Source organism: Notolepis coatsorum (assembly GCF_963971535.1).
Source record: "Notolepis coatsorum genome assembly, chromosome: 15".
Classification (NCBI taxonomy): Eukaryota; Metazoa; Chordata; class Actinopteri; order Aulopiformes; family Paralepididae; genus Notolepis; species Notolepis coatsorum.
Window position 1 is genome coordinate 4353782 of NC_140179.1, and position 27021 is coordinate 4380802.

General features: G+C 43.5%; 1 protein-coding gene across 1 annotated transcript in view; it reads left to right on the forward strand.

Annotated features, from left to right (window-relative positions):
- slc41a2b (solute carrier family 41 member 2b) overlaps positions 1 to 27021 on the forward strand; it is a 68433-nt gene that overhangs the window by 31086 nt on the left and 10326 nt on the right. The window contains exons 7-10 of the mRNA XM_084330898.1: positions 8171 to 8318; positions 9717 to 9796; positions 23529 to 23660; positions 24177 to 24325. Coding sequence (XP_084187024.1) covers positions 8171 to 8318; positions 9717 to 9796; positions 23529 to 23660; positions 24177 to 24325 — 509 coding nt within the window. The remainder of the gene's footprint in view (positions 1 to 8170; positions 8319 to 9716; positions 9797 to 23528; positions 23661 to 24176; positions 24326 to 27021) is intronic.

Below are 27021 nucleotides of genomic sequence, written 5' to 3' on the forward strand. Positions count from 1 at the left end.
GTGAGAGACTCTACTATAGGACTGGGTTGAGGTGAGAGACTCTACTATAGGACTGGGTTGAGGTGAGAGACTCTACTATAGGACTGGGTTGAGGTGAGAGACTCTACTATAGGACTGGGTTGAGGTGAGAGACTCTACTCTGGGACTGGGTTGAGGTGAGAGACTCTACTATAGGACTGGGTTGAGGTGAGAGACTCTACTATAGGACTGGGTTGAGGTGAGAGACTACTATAGGACTGGGTTGAGGTGAGAGACTCTACTATAGGACTGGGTTGAGGTGAGAGACTCTACTCTGGGACTGGGTTGAGGTGAGAGACTCTACTATAGGACTGGGTTGAGGTGAGAGACTCTACTATAGGACTGGGTTGAGGTGAGAGACTCTACTATAGGACTGGGTTGAGGTGAGAGACTCTACTATAGGACTGGGTTGAGGTGAGAGACTCTACTCTAGGACTGGGTTGAGGTGAGAGACTCTACTATAGGACTGGGTTGAGGTGAGAGACTCTACTATAGGACTGGGTTGAGGTGAGAGACTCTACTATAGGACTGGGTTGAGGTGAGAGACTCTACTCTAGGACTGGGTTGAGGTGAGAGACTCTACTATAGGACTGGGTTGAGGTGAGAGACTCTACTATAGGACTGGGTTGAGGAGAGAGACTCTACTATAGGACTGGGTTGAGGTGAGAGACTACTATAGGACTGGGTTGAGGTGAGAGACTCTACTATAGGACTGGGTTGAGGTGAGAGACTCTACTCTGGGACTGGGTTGATGTGAGAGACTCTACTATAGGACTGGGTTGAGGTGAGAGACTCTACTATAGGACTGGGTTGAGGTGAGAGACTCTACTATAGGACTGGGTTGAGGTGAGAGACTCTACTATAGGACTGGGTTGAGGTGAGAGACTCTACTATAGGACTGGGTTGAGGTGAGAGACTCTACTATAGGACTGGGTTGAGGTGAGAGACTCTACTATAGGACTGGGTTGAGGTGAGAGACTCTACTATAGGACTGGGTTGAGGTGAGAGACTCTACTCTAGGACTGGGTTGAGGTGAGAGACTCTACTCTAGGACTGGGTTGAGGTGAGAGACTCTACTATAGGACTGGGTTGAGGTGAGAGACTCTACTATAGGACTGGGTTGAGGTGAGAGACTCTACTATAGGACTGGGTTGAGGTGAGAGACTCTACTATAGGACTGGGTTGAGGTGAGAGACTCTACTCTGGGACTGGGTTGAGGTGAGAGACTCTACTATAGGACTGGGTTGAGGTGAGAGACTCTACTATAGGACTGGGTTGAGGTGAGAGACTCTACTATAGGACTGGGTTGAGGTGAGAGACTCTACTATAGGACTGGGTTGAGGTGAGAGACTCTACTCTGGGACTGGGTTGAGGTGAGAGACTCTACTATAGGACTGGGTTGAGGTGAGAGACTCTACTATAGGACTGGGTTGAGGTGAGAGACTCTACTATAGGACTGGGTTGAGGAGGTGAGAGACTCTACTCTGGGACTGGGTTGAGGTGAGAGACTCTACTCTGGGACTGGGTTGAGGTGAGAGACTCTACTATAGGACTGGGTTGAGGTGAGAGACTCTATTCTGGGACTGGGTTGAGGAGAGAGACTCTACTATAGGACTGGGTTGAGGTGAGAGACTCTACTATAGGACTGGGTTGAGGTGAGAGACTACTATAGGACTGGGTTGAGGTGAGAGACTCTACTATAGGACTGGGTTGAGGTGAGAGACTCTACTCTAGGACTGGGTTGAGGTGAGAGACTCTACTATAGGACTGGGTTGAGGTGAGAGACTCTACTATAGGACTGGGTTGAGGTGAGAGACTCTACTCTAGGACTGGGTTGAGGTGAGAGACTCTACTCTAGGACTGGGTTGAGGTGAGAGACTCTACTAATAGGACTGGGTTGAGGTGAGAGACTCTACTATAGGACTGGGTTGAGGTGAGAGACTCTACTCTGGGACTGGGTTGAGGTGAGAGACTCTACTATAGGACTGGGTTGAGGTGAGAGACTCTACTATAGGACTGGGTTGAGGTGAGAGACTCTACTACAGGACTGGGTTGAGGTGAGAGACTCTACTCTAGGACTGGGTTGAGGTGAGAGACTCTACTCTAGGACTGGGTTGAGGTGAGAGACTCTACTATAGGACTGGGTTGAGGTGAGAGACTCTACTATAGGACTGGGTTGAGGTGAGAGACTCTACTCTAGGACTGGGTTGAGGTGAGAGACTCTACTCTAGGACTGGGTTGAGGTGAGAGACTCTACTATAGGACTGGGTTGAGGTGAGAGACTCTACTCTGGGACTGGGTTGAGGTGAGAGACTCTACTATAGGACTGGGTTGAGGTGAGAGACTCTACTCTAGGACTGGGTTGAGGTGAGAGACTCTACTGTAGGACTGGGTTGAGGTGAGAGACTCTACTCTAGGACTGGGTTGAGGTGAGAGACTCTACTATAGGACTGGGTTGAGGTGAGAGACTCTACTATAGGACTGGGTTGAGGTGAGAGACTCTACTCTGGGACTGGGTTGAGGTGAGAGACTCTACTAATAGGACTGGGTTGAGGTGAGAGACTCTACTATAGGACTGGGTTGAGGTGAGAGACTCTACTATAGGACTGGGTTGAGGTGAGAGACTCTACTATAGGACTGGGTTGAGGTGAGAGACTCTACTATAGGACTGGGTTGAGGTGAGAGACTCTACTATAGGACTGGGTTGAGGTGAGAGACTCTACTATAGGACTGGGTTGAGGTGAGAGACTCTACTATAGGACTGGGTTGAGGTGAGAGACTCTACTCTGGGACTGGGTTGAGGTGAGAGACTCTACTATAGGACTGGGTTGAGGTGAGAGACTACTATAGGACTGGGTTGAGGTGAGAGACTCTACTCTAGGACTGGGTTGAGGTGAGAGACTCTACTCTAGGACTGGGTTGAGGTGAGAGACTCTACTCTAGGACTGGGTTGAGGTGAGAGACTCTACTAATAGGACTGGGTTGAGGTGAGAGACTCTACTACAGGACTGGGTTGAGGTGAGAGACTCTACTCTAGGACTGGGTTGAGGTGAGAGACTCTACTATAGGACTGGGTTGAGGTGAGAGACTCTACTATAGGACTGGGTTGAGGTGAGAGACTCTACTATAGGACTGGGTTGAGGTGAGAGACTCTACTCTAGGACTGGGTTGAGGTGAGAGACTCTACTATAGGACTGGGTTGAGGTGAGAGACTCTACTACAGGACTGGCCTAAGTACTTCCACAGGGGCCCAACTGAGTGTCGTGGTGTTATGTGTTCTGTACCGGTACAACTGAAGGGCCCTGTTTATAATAATAATTAGGGATGTCCGATATATCGGCAGTAAAATGTGATATCGGAAAATATCGGTATCTGTTTAAAAAAAGAAAAAAACAATAACAATATTTGTTATATATATATATCCAGTGAAATGATTAGTTACCTGAAATTATTCCGTTTTTTGGGGGGGAAACCCTGCATATATCGGTATCGGTTGATATCGGTTGATATCGGTATCGGAAATTAAGAGTTGGACAATATCGGAATATCGGTATCGGTAAAAAAGCCAATATCGAGCATCCCTAATAATAATAATAATAATAATAATAATAATAATAATTAACTTTATTTGTATAGCACTTTTCATACAGAGGTTGCAGTTCAAAGTGCTTCACAACAGTAAAAATACAGGCATGGGTGAGCATAGCAGGGTATGGTAAATCCCAGTGTTTCACATTAGGATCTAGCGTCCTAATAGGCTCTCTATTCAGTAATACAAATAATAATAAAGTAGTTTAAAATGATTAAGTTTAAAAATAGTCTAAAAATTATAAAATAGAACGGACATACAACGACAGTAAAAAAAATGTAAATAGCAAGGTTACAGTAAAAAGTGTCTTTAGTTTAGTCTATTATTATGCTCCATTTGACTGAATTAAAAGTCCCTTTCTCTGTCCAGCTCTGGGATGATGTAGGACGAGTGGGATTTAAAGGGATAGATGTTGAGTGAGTTGGGATTTCTTTGGACCCCTAGCCCCCCCTTTCTTACCAATGATGATGTTGATCGGTGCAAGTTCTTTCTCAACGCAATCCATGCTCTTCCTCATACTGGCTCTGGCTAGTTAACCACAAACCAATGCAAAGTCAACGGGGGTCAAGCTCCTGTCTGTGTATGGATTGTGCTGAGAAAGGACTCTTATCAATCAGCAACATCATTGGTAAGTAAGAAATCACAACTACCTCTTTAAATTAATACTCCTCTTGGTAGTTGCTTACTGTGTTAGAATAACACCATGCTGAGAACAACTGGGATGTGAACTGGGACCTAGCCGGCACCAAAACACTGCTATTTTTTTCCCTAATATTGTTTGCTGTACTAAGCCAAAGCCTTGGCAATAAATAAAGAAGTCGTTGCAAGAGAGGGAGAGAGATCAAGTGCTCTGATGACATCTGATGGCAAGAGCCATGCGTAGCTGTGGATGGACATTTTTAGCACATAGAAGCATGCAAGTTATCTGTAATACATAGAAACACATGAGTACTCTGTAGCACATAGAAGCATGTTAGTTCTCTATCACATAGAAGCATGTTAGCGCTCTGTAGCACATAGAAGCATGTTGAGTTCTCTGTATCACATAGAGAAGGTGTGTGTGTGTGAGCGCCCATTAAGCAGACTTAATGATTTTAGAATATCATTAAGTCAACTATCCAGTTAGTTTTTTATAGTGTAACATTTGGCTACTTGAAGGAGAGAGACTGAGACTTGTTACGCACGACGCTAGTCAGTGACTTGCGTGTTTGCCTGTTCGAGCCCAGCGCTCCACATTGCTTTCAGTTTAGCTGGTCGTCCGTACTAATACACATTGGCCGTATTAGGGGGTGGGAAACTGATGGGTGGGGATCGGGCGTTGTGGACAGCGACTCCTACAGGTCGGTTGCTGCGCCTGCGCAGTAGAATCAGGAAGTGTCGGGGGCAGCGTGAGCCTCCCACGCGTTACTCCTCGCCACTGAGAGATCGAGCTGCGCAGGTGAAAAGATGCGACTGCTGTTACCTCAAGTACCGGAGGGGACTTGTGCTATGTATGACTTAGTCCACATTGCAGCCGGCTTGTGGGAGGCAAGAAACAGCGTTCGTGACAGGGGAGGGTTGAATTGGATGATACGAAATTGGGATGGGAGAAAATATAGAAAATGGGAGAAAAAGTGGATAAAAAAAAAATATTTTCTTAATATATATTCTTTAGCGTTTATCGCTTTATTCTACTGGGCAGTCCAGTAGAGAGAGAGAGAGAGAGGTGAAACGGGAGACAGAGTGGGGGGAAGACATTCGACAAATAATGACGGGTTCGGGAATCGAACCCGGGTCGGCCGTGCCGCGACTCAGCGCGTTATGTGGTTCGCCACTGGGGGGCGCCCACGCCACTGTTTTAAAGTCATAGTGAAGATTGATTTATATGAAAACCGATTTATGTATAATTTAGCTAGCTCGTTAACTCATTCACGGCCACTAGCTTTCGCCATCTGCACCGTTTGGTGCCAGCGTTAATGACCATTTTAGCGATGTTTGCAGACCCATCATGTGTTCTGTATTATAGCTATGGAGACAATAGTATGGCTCATTTTACAGGCATTGTTCATAGTCCATTACTGACTAATCGGCTAATTTATACACACTGTAGTTTGTTTGTTACACGCTAAACATCGCCCATTTCCGGAATAATCCAGTCTTTTCCCATAGATCGCGAGATATGACACATTATATGCAATAAGCCCAAATCGTTCTGGTTGATCCCCTGAAGCCCCAAATACTCCCAAATCAAAGGTATATACCATGTCCACATGTGTCTTCACAAAATCATTTTAACTCAGTTTTAACTCAAAACTGTGATGGTGTTTGTCGAGCATGTTTTACGTCCGGTAAAACACAAAACTGTGATTGTTACAAAAATTGTTACAAGAATAATTCCAAGTGATCGCATCGTCATCTCGATTACCAGTGTATATGTCTATACTAGTTTATATGGGAATATACGCTTCAGGCAACACAATTTCGAGGCGATCGCTGTGTCTCTCTGTTCAGGCAGGAGGAGGAGCCCTTGCAAAAAAAAAGGGGAAAACGTGTATCCACACCAAGCCATTCCAGTTCAAAGGTAGGCGATACTGCCACCTGCTGAGATTCAATCAGCATTGCAATTCCAACGTAGGTAGATGAATCATAGACACCTAGATGGCTCCGGCTGACCGTATAGAACGGGGATCAAAGGAAAATATCAAAGGATCAAAACCCGAGTATACTCGGGTTTTGGCGCTCAACGGTTGGCGAGATAACCCGACTATACTGGGGTATGGCTGTGAAAGAGTTAACGTTACGGTGATTTAAAGCAAGCTTTAATAATTTAAATGATAAGAATAACATTTTGATATTTAAAAAAATATATATATTAAATTATTATTATTATTCTTTCGTTTTCAGGAGGGGCGGGGGGTCCCGTTGGCGGGGCGGGCCGCCCCTTCAAGGCAATGGTAGGGGAAACACTGCACATAGAAGCATGTTCGTTCTCTGTATCACATAGAAGCATGTTGAGTTCGCTGTTACACAGAAGCATGATAGTTCTCTTTTACACATAGTAACATGTTGAGTTCTCTGTTTTAGAGAAATTCAATTTGGTCTATACTGTACAGTACAAGTAAGTGATCCAAATCCGTCCTCCCAGCCAATACATCAAGTTTAGGACTGTGAAAAAGTGTTATGGGTGCATCCCTAGTGTGTGTATATATTAGGGCCATGGCTATGAAATCTGTTTGATCTTTTCCTGTTTTCGGATTTGAATTTTCGTTTTTTTTATATTTTTTTCCTTCGGATTTAAGTTTAACAAAAAAAAAATACAAAATTATGTTTTTAACTAACTTTAATAACGGTAACATCTGCCGTACAACAGTGCCAGTGCAGTTCAATACATGTTTTAATTCAGTTCAGTTCAATGCAGTTCAACTGCCAGTGCAGTGCAATAACTAAATAATTAAATAGTTAAATAATACAAAATAATAATGTTTAAAATAAATCTGATAACTCAAATGTAATTTCTTTCAAAGAGATGTCCTTTAACCACTTTTGACACCCAGAAAAGTGGCAATTTTTAAACCTGAACTTGAGGACTGCATACTTTTTTTGAAAAGCGTATCTTTATATTTTATACTTATAGCACATGCATAAGCCTGGTCTCCTTTGAAAGAGAACATTCTGAAGTTTCTTACACAATAAATAAAAATGACTTTTAGTGCTAATGAAATAGAGTAACATAGGGCTGAACTTGAGTTGTACTTGTAATTGTGTACTCACGTTTTTCTGTAGTAGTTGCAATACCCAAAAAAATAATATCCAAGAAAGTGGGTCCATAGCCTGAAGTCTTATGTAATACAGGTCCAAATTTCATAAGGATCCGTTCAGAAATGGGTAATTTAGAGCGATTTTGGTAAACTGTAAACATTTTTTAATAAACAAGTTCTCCAGTAATCCATTTCCTCATTTACGGCAATGCATTCCGTGTATTTTCACTTCCTGTTTTTGCCCGTAAATATTCACCTAGATCCCTGATTCGCACAACCGCAAGTGGGGTATCATTGGAAAGCTACACTCATTGGCTACAACCCTGTCCAATCATTTTCGCAATCGGCGAATGATTGACGGGAGCCTCGGGAGTCGGGGGTGGTAATCTGACTCTCACGTGTACAAAGTCGCACGCCTGACTTATCGGCATGTAACTCGAGAACCGCTGAACGGATTTTATCGAGTGAGGTGGCTTTCGAACGACAACAAGTAGGGCTTTAATTATATACATTATATGTTTTATAGAAAAATGCAGACCTGAGCCGCCAGACGCTCGCAAAGTGGCGTGCCGCGCCGGTGGGCAAATCGTCCTAAAGAGGGCCCGGGCCTCTCAATTCTGTGAAATCCTCCGTGATCGGATTCCATAGGGCCCTCGTATATAATATATATACTTTTCACATTTGAAATGTTCAAAAGTACTACTACACCACCCCCTCTTTTCTGCCAGTGTGTGTATATATATATATATATATTTAACTTTTTTTTGTACGTGTGTGTTTGACGTCCTCGATTCTCATCCTCACCTCCCACTCTCCCTCCCTCCAGACTCCTACCCGTATGTGGCGTCCCTGGTGTGTGCCTTCTTCATGTCCCTGACCCCCGTCTGGATGGTCATCTCCTCCAAACACCCGGCCAGCCGCACCCTGCTCTACTCCGGATGGGAGCCCGTCATCACCGCCATGGTCATCAGCAGGTGCGTGTTTTTAGTTTTTGGTTCGTAGGCAGTATTTAGCTTTTTAATTCAAATAAAAGAGAGTGGAGGGAAGAACAGCTATTTTGCATATGTCTGGGTTTCACTCGATGACTCATCGTTTTTCCTAAAGTAAATTGAAGCACGCCGGCCACTCGGATCACATCTTTGTGTGTCGGAACCTTAAAAAGCTAAAACGCAGCCTGTGGGAAATATCGGTCTGTTCGACGGGTTAGTGTAAAGCTAACTGGATGTCCAGTATTTTTGGTTTGATGAGAGTTGGGTTTAATAGACCTCTCTCACACGTCATGTAATTTCTCTGTCCAAATAAGGGAGGGGTGGCTCCTTTGGCATGATGGGAAAATGAATGGGTTATGTGTGTGTGTGTTAAAGTGATCATATACAGTACTTGTTACAGAAACATACCTTGGCATGTTCTGAAGAACAAAATGACACATGATTGGCGGCGGAGGGAGCCACATTGGTTTTGGCCTCCGCAATGCTCACCAGCTTGCTAGCCGAATTTGGATACATGTGGCTCCGTATTTGACTATGTCTCTGTTCTCTTCTGGCAACTTTACCCCTTTTTTTTTTTTTTTTTTTTTTTTTTTTTAACAAATGTTTTTCATTTTCCCTTTTTTAACATGAAACAAACAATACAGTAACAGTAATAATCAATGATAAATCACAGGACAATGACAGAAATAATAATAACAATAACGACAGTCCAGTAATTAAGTCAAAATGAATGTAGATTAAAAGACATAAAAATAATAAATACAATACATGTGCTCTTGCTCGCTCTTCCTCGCTCTTTCCTTCCCCTTCCCCCCCCACCCCCCCCCACCCCCCCCTCAGGACCCCCACTTGGACTATACATCCACTATTTCATTTAACATCAGAAAATTACAAGTTTATATGCAACTTTACCTTTGACTTCAGTATACACTACTGTGTTTTCAGTATACTTTTACTGTGTTTACTTTTCAGTATACTTTACTGTGTTTTCAGTATACTTTACTGTGTTTTCACAATAATAACCAGGTTCCCGCGGGCTCTTAAAAATTCTTTAAAAGGTCTTATGTTTAATCATCAGAATTGTATCTTAAATGTGATTTTGATGGGTCTTAAAAATATATTGCATTAGGAAGTTACTTCTATGTTGTGATAACTTCTCTGTATCTCGTTTAAATGTGTTTAGAGTAAATGTCCGGGCTGCAAAGTAAGCAGTACGGTAATAACCCTTCAAACCCCCCCCCCCCCCCCCCCCCCAAGATTTCATATCGAATTACTTAATTTATAGTAATCTTCCTGATGCCAGTATGGCCATGAAATAGGTATTAAAGTCTATTCAAAGTAGTTAAGACAGCCATTTAATGATGTCAATTCTGTGGTTTGCAGCATCGGAGGCCTCATCCTGGACAAGACGGTGTCGGACCCCAACCTGGCTGGGATCGTAGTTTACACCCCCGTCATCAACGGTGAGTCACTGCCTCTCGACACCCCTGCTGACGGGTGTAATTGGATGGACCGCTGGCTTCAGCCAGTCAAACAGCAGACTCTCCAAATCTCACAGGAATAATTGTTTAAAGCTTGATAGGGCTGGGAGGTCTACTGAATATATGATGGTACACCATGGTGGATACATGCAACGGTGTGGTTTTTGTTGCGCTACCCTCTGTCGGTCTGGGGAGGGTGTAGACTATCACATCTCTCCTCTGTTGGTCAGGGGAGGGTGTAGACTACCACATGTCTCCTCTGTTGGTCAGGGGAGGGTATAGACTACCACATGTCTCCTCTGTTGGTCTGGGGAGGGTGTAGACTACCACATGTCTCCTCTGTTGGTCTGGGGAGGGTATAGACTACCACATGTCTCCTCTGTTGGTCTGGGGAGGGTGTAGACTACCACATGTCTCCTCTGTTGGTCTGGGGAGGGTGTAGACTACCACATGTCTCCTCTGTTGGTCTGGGGAGGGTGTAGACTACCACATGTCTCCTCTGTTGGTCTGGAGAGGGTGTAGACTACCACATGTCTCCTCTGTCGGTCTGGGGAGGGTGTAGACTACCACATGTCTCCTCTGTTGGTCTGGGGAGGGTGTAGACTACCACATGTCTCCTCTGTTGGTCTGCGGAGGGTGTAGACTACCACATGTCTCCTCTGTTGGTCTGGGGAGGTCAAGGTGGTTACTCTTGATCAAACAAAGTTGAATGAATGTCCCTATTGGGATTAATAGTGCAATAACTTGCTTTTTCACCAAACTTCATTTAAAACAAATAAAATGTGCCTCTTGATCATCAAACAAGAATAAATGTCCCTATTGGGATTAATAAAGTGCAAATCTAACTTTCACCAAACATCACTTTTTGTTAAAAAAAAGGTGACTATAAAAAATAAAGGATATATTTTTTATCGATTTTCATTTTTTGAAAATCTTCCTAAATCATTCATTCGAATTAATTGATCAAATCGATTAATCGCCCAGCCCTAGGCTGTTCTACCTCAAACTGGATGTTATATACTTGAGCTACTATTGCTACTATGTATGTATGTATATTTGTTTATATTTCATGTATATATGCATATCAATTATTCCCTTGTTCTATTCTCCAATCCATCTATCATCCATTCCAACACCATATATCACGACACCCCTGATGGGGGATCCCCCCTCCGCCCATCGGCGGTTTCTCTCCACATTTCCCCCCCCCCCCCCCTATCGCTAGGGTTTAGCGATAGGGGGGGGGGGGGTACCGCTACCTGGTATTGAACCTGTGTCTCTGTGGTGGTAGGCAAGTGCTTTTACCTCTACACTACCCACACTCTCCACACATACTGTATATTTCAAGTTAATACAAAATAAAAAAATAAAAACATAATTGTTGCAGCAGTATTAAAAGTAAAAAGAAGACGGAGCATTTTGAATGAAACGGCACCACGACTGCTAGATAAGATAAGAATGTAATCCACATTGCCCGGCCCGACAGCTTGTGTTTTGGGTGGTCTAGACTGCAGTTCCAAAAAGAATCTTCTCCATCTGTCTTCACCTCCATAAAACCACTGTTCCCCTCCACTAAGCATCTCCCAGGAGCCCCCTGGCGTCCTGACAACCCGAGATAAGCTTTTAATTAAACGGCATTAATGAGGAGATATTTAATGACATGGAAGATGATTCTGTGACTAATTGGTTTTTCAGCTTGGAAAAATCTGAGACGGGGAAACAGCTGGGGGATCTCGTGCGTCTGTGTGCACGCATGGTTTTACGTGACACGGCTTGTTAGGTTGTTGTGTGGTGGCTGGGTCTCGTCACACCTTGTGTCTCTGATTTACGACATCATGTATCATGGATCAGGAAGCAACAAGAGGACTTTAGGATGGATGATGGATGGATGGATGATGGATGGATGGAGAGTGGACAGAGATGAGTTACTGAGGAGAATGCTCCAATCCTGATATTGGACCAATACCAAGTGGAAACAGGATCAGGATTTGGGTATCGGAAGAATTTCTCCAGGGATGCCAATTTGGTCAGAACTGAAATACTGTTAAGCTCCAGGACAAACGGTCCCACTATCGGTACTTGGCTGTGTAATTTCCTGGTCGCAAAGGCATGTCCTTTTACTAGAATAACCCAGAAAAGATATTGAACCTAGAAAACGTTTCCTATTGCAAAATCAGTGGTGTTGAGCTCCTGTACAAACTGACTGAGGCTCACTCAAATCTACGTTGTGTGCTCTGTGGAGTATTTTTCAGTGAGGCTCACTCAGGAGCTTGACCCCATTGATTTAGCATTGGTTTGTGGCTAACTATCCAGAGCTAGTATGAGGAACAGGAAAATCCTTTGCAGTCGATGAAGTCTAGAACCCATAGACATGCTTGTTCTTTGGGCATTTTTTTCCCTTCAGTTCCCCTCATGCTTGGATTCAGATTGACTTGGCCATTGCATAACATTCCACTTGTGAACAGTTTTAAGTACCTCGGAGTCCACATATCCGAGGACTTGACATGGACCACACACATTGACAGTGTTATCAATAAGGCACGGCAACGCCTCTACTTCCTAAGGAAGTTCCAAGTGAGTCAGAAGATCCTCAAGAACTTCTACTCATGCACAATAGAGAGCATCCTGACTGGCAATATCACCTCCTGGTTTGGGAATAGCACCGCACAAGACCGCAGCAGACTACAGCGAGTGGCCCGTTCAGCCGAACGCACAATTGGAGGGGGGCTTCCCACTCTCCAAGACATTTACAACAAGCGCTGCATGGGTAAGGCTAAGAGAATAATCTAATCTAAGACCCCAGCCACCCAAACAACTGCCTCTTTGAACTGCTGCGGTGAGGCAAGCGATACCGGAGTCTCATGGCAAGCACAGAGAGACTCAGAAGGAGCTTCTATCCCCAGGCCATCAGGATGCTCAACGAACAATAACAAACCATCAAATACACCCACAGCACACATCCACACGCACACACTCACTTTAAATAAACAACACACTGTAGCACCCACTTTACCCACTAACACACTTTATATTTATTGGTAAGGAGATTTGCACATCAATCTCATATCTCATTGCACCTCATTGCACCTCACCACCACAAGCTAAGCTATACCTCACCATTTCTACACTGTACTGTATCTGCATTGTATATACTGTACATATACTGTATATATGTATATTGAACATTTTTGTTTAGTTTACACTTGTTTACGTACCTGACTTTCTATTTTATACTTATATTATACTTATTTTATACTATCTTTTTATTTGATCTAGCGCACTCTCAGGAGCAAAACAGAAAGAAGCATTTCATGCAAAAGTATTCTGTATTTCTGTATGACCACTAATAAAGAAACTAAACTAAACTAAACACTTCTTTGCCATAAAACACTCTTGGGTTGCTTTCGCAGTATGCTTCGGGTCATTGTCCATCTGCATTGTGAAGCGCCGTCCAATGAGTTCTGAAGCATTTGGCTGAATATGAGCAGATAATATTGCCTGAAACACTTAAGAATTCATCCTGCTGCTTTTGTCAGCAGTCGCATCATCAATAAATACAAGGGAACCAGTTCCATTGGCAGCCATACATGCTCACGCCATAACACTACTACCACCACCATGCTTCACTGATGAGGTGGTGTGCTTTGGATTATGAGCGGTTCCTTCCCTTCTCCATATTCTTCTCTTCCCATTATTCTGTTGATCTTTGTCTCATCTGTCCATAGGATGTTGTTCCAGAACTGTACAGACTTTCTTAAGATGTTTTTTTCGCTAACTCTACCAACTAACGGTTGATTTACTTACTTACTTACTTACTTACTTAGGCCTTTTATTCCTTTCGGAACATAGGCCATTGATGAAAAGTTTCCACCCCCGTCTGTCTTGAGCCATCCTCTCCAGCTGTTTCCACGTCAGTCCCCTCGTCTTGAGTTCCTGCTCAGTGTCTCTTCTCCAGGTGTTTTTGGGTCTTCCTCTGCCTCGCTTGCCTTGTGTGTTCCAGGTTAATGCCTGTTTGGTTATTGCGGTTTTGTGTCTTCGAAGTGTGTGCCCAATCCAGCTCCATTTTCTCCTGGTCAGCTGGACCTCCACTGATTCTTGCTTGGTGCATTCCCACAGCTTGATGTTGGTGATTGTGTTTGAGGATACGTCTCAGACAATGGTTGATGAAGGTCTGCAGTTTATTGATGATGTTAGTGGTGGTTTTCCGGGTTTCAGAGCCATATAACAGTACGGATTTGACGTTGGAGTTGAAGATTTTGAGCTTGGTGTTGAGTTTGATGTTTCTGGTTTTCCACATATTGTTTAACATGTTGAATGTTGCTCTTGCTTTTCCTATTCTTGCTCTTATTCTTGCTTCCTCAGTCCTGCCATCCACAGCTATAACACTACCCAAGTATGTGAATTTGTCAACCTCTTCCAGTGTCTGGCCCCCGATGGTTATGGGGTTCGTGCTTTTATTATTGACTCTGATTACTTGAGTTTTTGGTCCATTTATTTTGAGCCCAAGTCCAGCTGCAGTTGTTTCTAGCAGCTGGGTTTTGTCTTGAATCTGTTGATGGTTGTGTGAGAGTAGTGCGATGTCATCCGCAAAGTCCAGGTCTTCGAGGTGCTCCGTTAGACTCCACTGGATGCCAGTCTTTTTATTGGTTGTGGTTTGCCTCATGATCCAGTTGATGCATACTAAAGGAGGAAGAGGAAGGGGGAAAGTAGGCAGCCCTGTTTCACGCCGGTGAGCACTTTGAAGTGTTCTTGTGCACATCCGTTATGTAACACTTGGCATTTCATGTCCTGATACATGTTCTTGATTATGCTGATGTATTTTTTAGGGATTCCATAGTGTGCCATGAGTTTCCAAAGCAGCTCGCGGTCTACACTATCGAATGCCTTTTCAAAATCTATGAAATTGACATAGACAGGTGCGTGCCATTCTATGGATTGCTCGATGATGATCCTGAGGGTGGCAATTTGGTCACTGCATGATCTACCGTTCCTGAAACCGGCTTGGTTTTCTCTCAGTTCATCATCGACCCCTTTTCGCAGTCTGTCCAAGATAATGCGGTTGAACACTTTGCCTGGTGTTGAGAGCAACATAATCCCACGATAGTTGTTGCAGTTCTTAAGGTCTCCTTTCTTGGGTATAATAGCAATGAGCCCGTCCTTCCAGTCTGTTGGTACATTTCATTCTTTCTCCCAGATCCTTTTGATCAGCTGGTGTAGCATGGTGGCTGAGGTTTCAACGTCTGCCTTTAAAGCTTCTGCTGGAATGTCATCTGGCCCTGCTGCCTTGCCACGTCGCAATGCATTGATGGCCTTTTTCACCTCATATCTTGTTGGGGGGGCACAGTTGATCTCCAGCATGTGTGCAGCTGGCAGAATCTCCACCTCTTGGACAGGGGGCTCTCTGTTGAGGAGCTCCCTAAAGTGCTCAGTCCACCTTTGGTGTTGTTCTTCCTTGGTGGTGAGAAGTCGTCCTTGTTTGTCACGGATTTGTGTGTTTGTCTGTCTAAACCTCCCGGTTAGTTTCTTGGTGGTCAGGTAGAGTTCCTTGAGGTTATTCTTTCCCGCTGCTTCCTCTGCTTCTTGCGCCAAGTCTTCTATGTATTTCTGTTTGTCGCGTTTGATGCTTTTCTTCACCTCCTTGTTCGCTACTTCGTAGTCTCTGTGAGCTGCTCCCTTTTTTGCTCGAGTTTTGCATTTGTTTATTGTGTCTTTTCTTGCCCTCTCCTCAATTATGTTCAGTGTTTCAGTGGATATCCAGGGTTTGTGGCTTGTTTTCTTTCTCCCTACCACTTCTAGGCATGTCTCCTTCCATACGGTTTTCAGGTTGTTCCAGTGCTCTTCCGCTGGTTTTTGAGCTTGTTCTTGCAGGGCTTGGAACCTGTTCTGTAGGGTGATTTGGTATAGTTCCGTTGTTCCTATGTCCTAGAAAAGCTGGATGTTGTACTTTGCTCTGGCAGTGGGGCTGTTACAGCGCTTACAACGGTTGATTTGGCCACACCTAATGTTTTTACTATCTATCTATCTCTCTGATGGGTTTGTTTTGGTTTTTCAGCCTAATGATGGCTTGCTTCACTGATAGTAACAGTTCTTTGGACCTCATATTGAGAGTTGACGGCAACAGATTCCAAATTCAAATACCACACTTGTAATTAACTCTAGACCTTTTATCTGCTCCTTGTGAATTAAATAATGAGGGAATAACGCACACCTGGCCGTGGAACAGCTGAGCAGCCAATTACTTTTGGTCCCTTAACCCTTTCACTGCCGCATTACCAAAACGGTTAACCCTTTCACTGCGACAACACACAGAAGGTTAACCCTTTCACTGCCACACGACGGCGACCGTCGGTTGTGTGATGGTAAAGGGTTAACCTTCTGTCATGTGGCAGTGAAAGGGTTAAGAAGGAGGAGGCACATATAGAAATGGTTGTACCCCCTACACCATTCACCTGATTTGGATATAAATACCCTCAAATTCAAGCTGAAAGTCTGCACTTGAAGCACACTTTGATTGTGGTGGTGTACAGAGCCAAAAGGATTAAAATTGTGATCATGTCCAAATATTACACTGCGATGCCTAAAGACCTTTTTCACACGTCGGAAGACTAATTTGCCTAATCTTCGCATGTTTTTACACCACAGTGCAAACGCGAGAACAATAGGCTAAGTAATAATAAGGAAAGTTCCAGGTACATTCTGTGCAAAGCCCAAAGGAAATAGGGCTAGGTTTCCAAAAATCTGAACCATCCCTTTAAACACTTTTGGGAGGAGCACCTTGTCGAGGGAGGAGACGAGATGTGAGCGGGCAGGCAGACAGTTGTGTCTGTCTCGCCCCTCTGGGCAGAGCCACTCCAAATGCGAGGAGACCAGACCAGACCCCCCCCAATCAGACCTAGTGACCTGGATAACCACGGAACCCCTTAACCCCTACCCGCTGCTGCGATATCTAGCCACACCATCCCTGTCACACACACACACACACACACACCTGGAGGTCCCAGGAGAGAGTAGAGGAGACGGATAGAGGAGAGGGGAGGGGGATGGTAAACGTAAACAAAGTCAAATAGACATATTTGGACTAGGGGGAGCTAGGAGGAGGAGGAGGAGGTGGTAAGAGGAAGCGGAGGGAGTGAGGAGTGATGTGATGTGATGGGAGAAGATGTATGGTGTGATGTTTTGCCTGCCTAGGGCCCAAGGAAGGTCCATGTTTCCCATCAAATGTCACCAAGGAGACTACGGGACCAGCATAGATTGGATTAAGTGGACATGACCCCTTCGGGCTGTGTAGGGAAGGGGACTTAATTTAACACACACATGGGGATAACGAGCATAACAAGTCCAACCCAGATTATATTTAGATCACTATTCTTCTTTTTACACTATGTCCGTGTTTTACCATCAAATATATATATTTTAGATGACCATTATTCTTGTTTACACTATGTCCGTGTTTTACCATCAAATATATATATTTTAGATGACCATTATTCTTGTTTACACTATGTCCGTGTTTTACCATCAAATATATATATTTTAGATGACCATTATTCTTTTTACACAGTCTGTGTATTAGCATCAAATATATATATTTTAGATGACCATTATTCTTTTTACACTGTCTGTGTATTACCATCAAATATATATATTTTAGATTACCATTATTCTTGTTTACACTATGTCCGTGTTTTACCATCAAATATATATATTTTAGATGACCATTATTCTTGTTTACACTATGTCCGTGTTTTACCATCAAATATATATATTTTAGATGACCATTATTCTTGTTTAGGCTATGTACATGTATTACCATCAAATATATATATCTTATACGACTATTCTTGTTGTGGGAACTACTTTTTGTGGCGGATGTTTTTTTCAACAAATCTTCGATTAATGTGTGTTTATTGTATAGCAATAAGGTTGGATGAATGTGGCAGTTGTATAAAAGCATTACACCACTTGCAGTCGTGATTTGTGAAAAATAAACCATGCCTAGGGGGGTCTAACGACCACCCTGCGCGTGATGTAATGCTTAAATAAAGAACTTTAACTTGAGCGGTACAAAACAATAATATTTCTCACACGAATGAATGTTTTCACGAGGCGGCCTTGTGAACACGGTGCCACAGACAGTAGGACAACTCCGGTCTACATATCCCACACGAAGACAGGATTCTCATTAACTTTTCTTCAAGTTTGCCACAGGGCTACATTGCAGGGCATACTGAGCCAAGGAAGAATAACAACAACATTGCAAGCAGGCCAGAGGTCAGGCAGGAACAGAGCTGTAAGGTCAATCGCAAGTGTTCTTTAACGACGATAGTGGTAATCCTGAGGTTATTAAACGGCGTCCCAGGGCCGTACATTTTATGCGGTATATTCAGCATTATTGTACATGCTATCATACAGAGTTGTATGGGTAGTCTATACTTTGAGGTAGGTAGTTATGATTACAGTTTAAGGCGGTTGTATACAGTGAAGGCAGTAAACGGGTATAAATGTAGGCATCAGAGTTCATACAGTATGGATAACGGAGCCTAGAGTAATAGGCATTGAGAGCCTAGTGTGTAGGTAATGGGGTTCAGAGTTTATACGGTATGGGGGGGGGGTGGTGCCGTCATTGTGGAACGGAGTTCAGAGAGATGACAGCTGACGGGGGGGAAAAAGCTGTTCCTCAGCCTGCTTGACTTGGACCAGAGATTCCTATAGCGCCTCCCAGAGGGAAGGAGGGGTGGGATGAGAGGTGTCCTTGACGATGCTGCATGCTTTCCTCAGACACCATTTGCGATGAATAGTCTAAATCGAAAATGTGTAAAAAAAAAAACTGAATTTGTTGAGGTCCTAGTCTGGGGGAGGGGAGGGGGGGTTTGGCCTAGAGGTTTTTATTTTTTTTGTTTATATTGATTTTTTCTTTTTCTTTCAGGGGGGGGGGGGGGGGTTATTTTGTATCTATTTTTCTGTAACTCGGGGAGGGGGGGAGGGGGGGGCAGTTGGCAGCATTTCCTTTTGTATGGTTGTTGAACTGTTGAACTGATGCTGTAAAACTGAAAGAAAAAAAAAACCAATAAACATATTGTTTAAAAAAATACTTCTGTTATAAACTAGAAGACTAAGAAAATTGTAATTGGTGAAATGTGAAAATAGTTACCACAAGCAGGGGTTATCACTCAAAAAGTAATTGTATAGGTACCTTTCTGATACAATATTTTGCACAAACTGGACAGCTAAATGGTCTACAATATGACTTCTTGTGCATTTTCACATTCCCTTTATCTCTGAACCCGTTCCAACAAATTAAACTACAATTTATCTCAAAAAAAAAAAGAAAAAAAAAAAAGAATAGTCTAAATCTTAGGGAGTGATGTACCGGTGATGTGTTGGACGGTTTTCCCCCACCCTCTGCAGTGGATTCCGGTCTGAGGCCGTGCAGGGTCCATACTAGACTGTGATGCAGTTGGTGAGGATGCTTTCTATGGTGGTGCACCAGTAAAAGTTCACCAGAATCTGAGGAGAAAGTTGGGCTTTCCTTACTCTCCTTAGGAAGAAGAGGCACTGGTTCTTGACCAGTGACGAGGTGTTGAGGGTCCAAAAGAGGTCCTCAGTGACCCAGGAATTTGAAGAACATCCATCCATATGAATTTCCACACGCGGGATCAATATTAAGTTATCTGAATCTGAATCCTGTCGATGTAGACAGGGTGTGGTTTTTTCTTGGTGTTGAGGGCCAGGTTGTTAGGTGCTGGACCTCCTCCCTGTAGGCTGACTTATTGTTGTTTTTGATGAAGCCCACCGCCGATCTGCAAACTAGATTGGAGCAATGCAGGAGTGCAGTCGTGGGTCGAGAGGGAGTGGAGGAGGGCGCTGGGCACACAGTCTTGCAGGATGCCAGTTTGTGGAGGAAGTGAGATTGTCTATCCTAACTAATTGGGATCTGTTGGTTAGGAAGTCAAGTATCCAGTTGCAGACAGAGGGGTTAAAGTCCTTGGTTTCCACAACGTCACCAAGTTTGGAAATGCAAAATAAAATAAATCTGCTGTTTTTCCTCTTGAAAATCCAGATGGCTCTACTGTGTTATTCTACTGATTGATGTTAGTGTAGAAACACTGGATGCTGAAAAGAATGAAGATAGGTCTAGGGGCGGCTACGTGGCGTAGTGGGCAAGGTGCTCGCCACCAATGACGGAGACGCTGGGCCTGCCTGTTCGGGCCCAGCGCTCCACATTGCTTTCAGTTTAGCTGGTCGTTCATACTAATACACATTGGCCGTATTAGGGGGTGGGAAACTGATGGGTGGGGATCGGGCGTTGTGGACAGCGACTCCTACAGGTCGGTTGGTGCGCCTGCGCAGTAGAATCAGGAAGTGTCGGGGGCAGCGTGAGCCTCCCACGCGTTACTCCTCGCCACTGAGAGATCGAGCTGCGCAGGTGAAAAGATGCGACTGCTGTTACCTCGAGTACCGGAGGGGACTTGTGCTATGTATGACTTAGTCCACATTGCAGCCGGCTTGTGGGAGGCAAGAAACAGCGTTCGTGACAGGGGAGGGTTGAATTGGATGATACGAAATTGGGATGGGAGAAAATATAGAAAATGGGAGAAAAAGTGGATAAAAAAAAAAAATGAAGATAGGTCTCTCTCTCTCTCTCTCCGTCTCTTTGCCTCTCTCTGAATATCTATCTCACTCTTTATCTCTCTGTCTGTCTCTCTCTATCTCTATCTCTCTTTCTGACCCTCTTCTCTCTCTCTCTCTCTCTCTCTCTCTCTCTCTCTCTCTCTCTCTCTCTCTCTCTCCCCCATGTTTATTCATTGGCCCTCAGACTGTGTGCATTTATCACTGCCGTCTCCTGCTTTGTCAGCTGAAGGGAAGCAGAAACAATGAGGCCAAAAACGACAGAACAGGAGAAAGAGGTTCCAGGATGGAGCTGCAACGCATTCCTAAACGGAACCAACAATCCTGTGTCAGATATATAATGATATTATGAGGAGGGAAGGGTATATTATTATGATGGTGATTATTATTAGTAGCATTATTATGATATTGATTTTTTTGTATCATTTTTATGGAAGTCCTGATACAACTTATTTTCAGACCAAGTAGGAGTCGTTTTACGAGTATGGAACCAATACTGGTATCGGTATCGGGACATCTCTTAATTATTATCACCTTTTATTGCAAACAATAACATTGTATATAATCTGTATACTATATATTAGGCCTGAACAGTATATGGTATCAACATCATCATCACAGAGGACTCGAGCCTGTTCAGCAGTGACTTCATGGAGGACTCAGTGTGAGCAAGTTCAGCAGTGACATCATGGAGGACGCAGTGTGAGCAAGTGCAGTAGTGACATCATGGAGGACGCAGTGTGAGCAAGTTCAGCAGTGACATCATGGAGGACGCAGTGTGAGCAAGTGCAGTAGTGACATCATGGAGGACGCAGTGTGAGCAAGTGCAGTAGTGACATCATGGAGGACGCAGTGTGAGCAAGTGCAGTAGTGACATCATGGAGGACGCAGTGTGAGCAAGTGCAGCAGTGACATCATGGAGGACGCAGTGTGAGCAAGTGCAGCAGTGACATCATGGAGGACGCAGTGTGAGCAAGTGCAGTAGTGACATCATGGAGGACGCAGTGTGAGCAAGTGCAGTAGTGACATCATGGAGGACGCAGTGTGAGCAAGTGCAGTAGTGACATCATGGAGGACGCAGTGTGAGCAAGTGCAGCAGTGACATCATGGAGGACGCAGTGTGAGCAAGTGCAGCAGTGACATCATGGATGACTCAGTGTGAGCAAGTGCAGCAGTGACATCATGGATGACTCAGTGTGAGCAAGTGCAGCAGTGACATCATGGAGGACTCAGTGTGAGCAAGTGCAGCAGTGACATCATGGAGGACTCAGTGTGAGCAAGTGCAGCAGTGACATCATGGATGACTCAGTGTGAGCAAGTGCAGTAGTGTCATCATGGAGGACTCAGTGTGAGCAAGTGCAGTAGTGACATCATGGAGGACTCAGCATGACATCGCGGAATTGACTCAATGTGAGGACACATGGCCTAAATTGTCCCATCGGTCATGTCATGCTTAAACATTTGTCTGCTGCTTAAAGAGTTAAATGACACCTTGCAAGGCATGTATTTGCCACCTTTATGGAAACATTTCCTGATCTGACTAATAAATAGTCTCTTTATGGTTTCCTAGACTTGGTTACTCCTGCGTGAACATTAAATGCCACTGGCCCTGCTCGCACACTCTGCTTTACATCCCTTTACTTGAGTTTGTAATGTATATGGTTGTTATGTATATTAAAGATCCCCTCTACTGAAAAGCATGTTGTTGTTTTTTTCTTTAACATTAACTCCCCTTGGAGGCATGACTTTTGACTTGAGTGTACAGATTATTTGTGCAGAACACCTTTTTCACAGATGGGGAGAACCTCTCTGTACTTCCCTGAAATCTGAGTTGCATGTGTGATGTCACTAATAGGTTGAACCTATCATGGGCCAATATGTCGTAACTTGACACCTTTTATCTTCAGCATACACAGAGAGCTGAGTAGATATTGACATGTCTTGGAAGAATATTCCAAGAAAGCTGCCGATTTGTAATTCCTGGTATGTGTATGAACGCACGCTCGTTGCCTATTCCTTGCATTCTCAATGAGGGTAAAGGTGTAGAGATGCTGCTAAGACAGGATTCTTAATAGGACTAGTTGTTAAAGAACCCTAAATATTCAGCACAACAATTGAATGAGGTTGGAGTGGGGTGCAATTTGGCAATGATCACGTGGTGCCACCAGTATGACACATCTTCAGTTGTGTTCCCCGACCTCATTGGGTGTTTCGGCCATTTATCACAATACACCCTCTGCCGAGGTTGGCCCACCCCAGGCCCACCGACGGGCCTGGGTGTGTGTCGCACGGTGGCACCACGTGTTCATTTAGCAGCCCATGATGCGTTCTCCAATCTTGTCCAGCTTTCTTTCCACGCACCCTTTCAGACCTTCTAGAAGATGGGCAAGGTCTGTGTCGGTGGTTTCCCACTCCTTTTTCTGGCAGGATTTAGGCCACAAGATTTGAGGCTTTCGTCCGTTCTTCCTCTCTACTGCTGTCTGTGGCTGGATGGGCTCTGGACTCATGTCCGTTGGTGGATCTGTGCTTGATGGAGCTTCGTCTGGGGTTCTGATACCCTGTGGACTGTGGTGAATATCCTGCCGCTGGGCTTCACTCGACTGATTTGGCCTACCTCTGAGGAAGTAGTGGTCAATGCGAGGCCCCTCGCTAAGCTCTCTCAGGCACTTTTTCCTGCCCTGGTGGATCTTGAGACCCCTCTCTGATGTTAACTTAGTAGTTAACAGTAGTTTATTGAACAATGTGGTGGAAAAAAACATGTTTATACAAATGTGTATTCAATGTATGAAATGTTTAAGGGTTTTTACATCTGGAAGAAATCTTTAACAATATGTAGTAGTAGTAGTAGTAGTAGTAGTTTATTCAGTCATCATATTCAGTCATCTCACACAATACAATATGCACAATCATTTAACAATATTTGATTTTACAGTGACTGAAAAGGTACAGACTGAAGCATAATGCTTAATACATGCCTGTCCTATATTCTTAACAAAATTAAGACTCAAACGGTATTCTAAAAGAAAATAGCAAAAAACAGTATTATATTATTATTATATTGTATATTTATTTCTGTCATATCCAGGTATTGGGGGGAACCTGGTTGCCATTCAGGCCAGCAGGATATCCACCCACCTCCACTTCCACAGCGCTCCTGGGGAGGTTCCTGAGGAGAACAAGGGCTGCTACTACCCCTGCCGCACCTTCTATGGTTCAGGTAACACCACCCACTCTTAACCAGCACTAGCTGGGTTCCCACTCGTCCTGGATAACCTGGAAATTCAGAGACTAGATTTCCAGTCATGGAAAATCGGGGAAAATGTACTCTAATTACTCAAATATTCTGGGGAAATATAATGATATGACAAAAGTGTTGTCCTGGATTGTGAAGAAAAGTCCTGGAAAATGTTTTCTCAAAGAGTGGAAGCCATAAAAATAAAATACATAAATAAAATACATACATACATACAGGCTGTACATTTTATTGACTTGCAGCAGTATTAAAAAAATTAAAATAAAAAATCAAGAAAATAGACCATTGTGAAGTAAATTGATTTATGTCGAATGAAAAAGATTTCAAATTGCATTGTAATTTGTACTAAATACCGCAATACCGGTATAATTTAGTATGATGATGTGAAATGTAGCCCATATCGCCCAGCAAAAGGTGCAGCCACATTGTAAACAATGGTGTTTTTTCTGATTTACAAATTTCATTTCTTCCTCTCGCCAGGAGCCAATCACCGTTCAGCTCAGGTGCTGGTCCTATTGGTGCTCCCCGGTCACCTGATCTTCCTCTACACCATCCACCTGATGAAGAGCGGTCACACCACCCTGACGCCCATCTTCATGACGGTCTACCTGGCAGCTGCCCTGCTACAGGTGAGAGACACCCTGCCTGCTTTCAACTGTACATACACAAATGGACTACGTTTTCTTCGCTAGTATAGCAGAACATTTACATGCACAGACGAGACATTGTCAAACACAGATTAGTTTGCAAGTGTGCCAGTAATTTCTTACTAAGTTAATACCTTACTTAAAGGTATAATGAGAATTATTTATAAAAGTTAGAAAAATACATGTGTATAAACGTAGGCTAATTTGCCCACGTTGGAATTGCAATGTCGATCGAATCTCACCAGGTGGCAGTATCGCCTACCTTTTGAAATCTGATAGAAAGGGATCAGTAGAGACCATGTCTGAACTGTACTGTCAAGACTGGCTCTGAGGGGGGGGAGCTCTTGCAGAGCAATCGCTAGCAGATCTGCTCGCCTCAAAACCTATAGCTTCCCGTAAACACGAGTAATTACATATAAACAAGTAATCGCGATCGCCGATGGGATCATTGGAATTATTCTTTTTGGAGTACCTTCTGGCTAAGGTAAGGACTCCCTATGTCTATTTTACCGAACCTGAAACATGTTTCTGTAACGATCAGTGTCTTTTACCTGACCTAAACTAAGACTACCCTCCCCCCTTGATGATTTTGTGAAGCACATGGTATATACCTTTTTGATTTGGGAGTATCTGGGGTTTCAGGGGATCAACCAGAATGATTTGGGCTTATTGCATATAACGCGTCTCATCTCGCGACCTATGGAAAAAGACTGGATTATTTTGGAAATGGGCGATGTTTAGCGTGTAATAAACTACAAACTACAGTGTGTAGAAACAAACAATTTTTTACATGTTGGACTAGAAATAGTGTCTGTCAAATGAGCCATACTATTGTCTTCATAGCTATAATATAGAATATACAATAGCTCCGCAAAGGTTGTGAAAATGGTCAAGAAAAGCTGGCACTAGCCAGTGCAGATGGGGAAAGGACGTGGCTCTCAATGAGTTAAGCACGATCGGCCCGGTACTGGTACAATATTTATTTCCCGTCATAAATAGATCAATAGTCCGTATTAAGTAATGTTGCATTTCTTTTTCAAATGTAGCCAAGAGTAAAGACCTTAACCCTATCAAAACAGCACTTTGTGGTGATTAGTAGGACCCGTCAAAGTGTATATTTTCAGCACTACGTTTGTTTACCAAGGATTTAAGTGTTATTAGCTAAATATGAGCTTATAAAAAATCTCTGCGCATTGTACAGTAAAACTGACGATTTAGACGCAAGAAGAAGCACTCTAAATCGTTGTAGTCCTAAGAAAGAGGATGGACGTCGATGGACGTCGACATTTCATAAAACTACACTACCCAGCTCACACCAGCCGCCGACAACAGAAGTCCAACCATTTTTCACGTAATTCTTCAGATTTTCGTGATTATATCTCACGGTTCGAACAAACCTGATTGTTATTGCCATAAAATACAACGTATATTGTTTCTTTACCTTTCTGTGAACATCTAGAAAGAAACGCGTCTCAAAAATGGCAGAGCTGAAATTGATTGAATTGATTGATTGAAAACTTTATTAACAGATTGCAGAATGGGTACAATACAGTACGGCTCAATACACACAATTGTTAAGGGGATGCAGACCTGAGAAAGACTTTCGTCTTGTTTACATCTGGGTCCCCCATTTTCAATTCATAATGCTATGGACATTATACAAAAGTAACTGTACTTACAGTATATTTAATTTGCGGTCTTTGCTGCCCTGTAACGGGCGCCTGGTGGTACTAAATCCAGATTTAACTAAATCCCGATCCATAGATGTATGACTTGGCCATAATAAGGTAATTTATAGGCCTGATATTCTATATTCATATTTCAAATTGCATGTGTCCGGATGGCAAAATTCAGTACTGTATCTACAAAAAAACCTGTAAATCATCTGTCCTTTGTTAATTTGCTTAGATTTATAGTACACTTGATCTCAAGAAGGTGCTGAATGAGCTTTTCACTTTTGGTCAATGTTAGCATAGTGTTATTCACCGTCAATGATGGGGGGGAAAAAACAAATAATAATTTATATTCTCCTTTGGTTCATTACAATTTACTCAAGCATAGTAACGGACACAATAGTTCTGACACTGGGAATACATTCCCTGAGGTCCATAGATGTCCCTAGATGGCAAGAACATGCAAATGGACCTTGTAGAAGTGGAGCAATCTTCCATTTACTTGGGTATGTACTTTTAGGCAAGTTCTCAGAAAATATGGCTAGGGCTTAAGAGGTTAAAACAACGTATAGACCCATGCAAAAAAGAATAAAGTTAGATATCAAGGTTATTTTTGTCTACCAGACAACCAATGGAAAACCTTTGATAATCCTTTCTTAGATCCATCCTTTGATAATCTTTCCACCATTCAGAATAATAAAAAAAAAAAAATCACCAATAACGTTTCAAATTGTACTCGTTTTAGGACTACAACAAGGAGTCCTTCTTTGAACGTGTTTCGGTGCTTAGCCTTCATTGGTCGGGTTGCAGTGATGGTGCTTAGCCTTCATTGGTCGGGCTGCAGTGATGGTGCTTAGCCTTCATTGGTCGGGCTGCAGTGATGGTGCTTAGCCTTCATTGGTCGGGCTGCAGTGATGGTGCTTAGCCTTCATTGGTCGGGTTGCAGTGATGGTGCTTAGCCTTCATTGGTCGGGCTGCGGTGACTGTGCTTAGCCTTCATTGGTC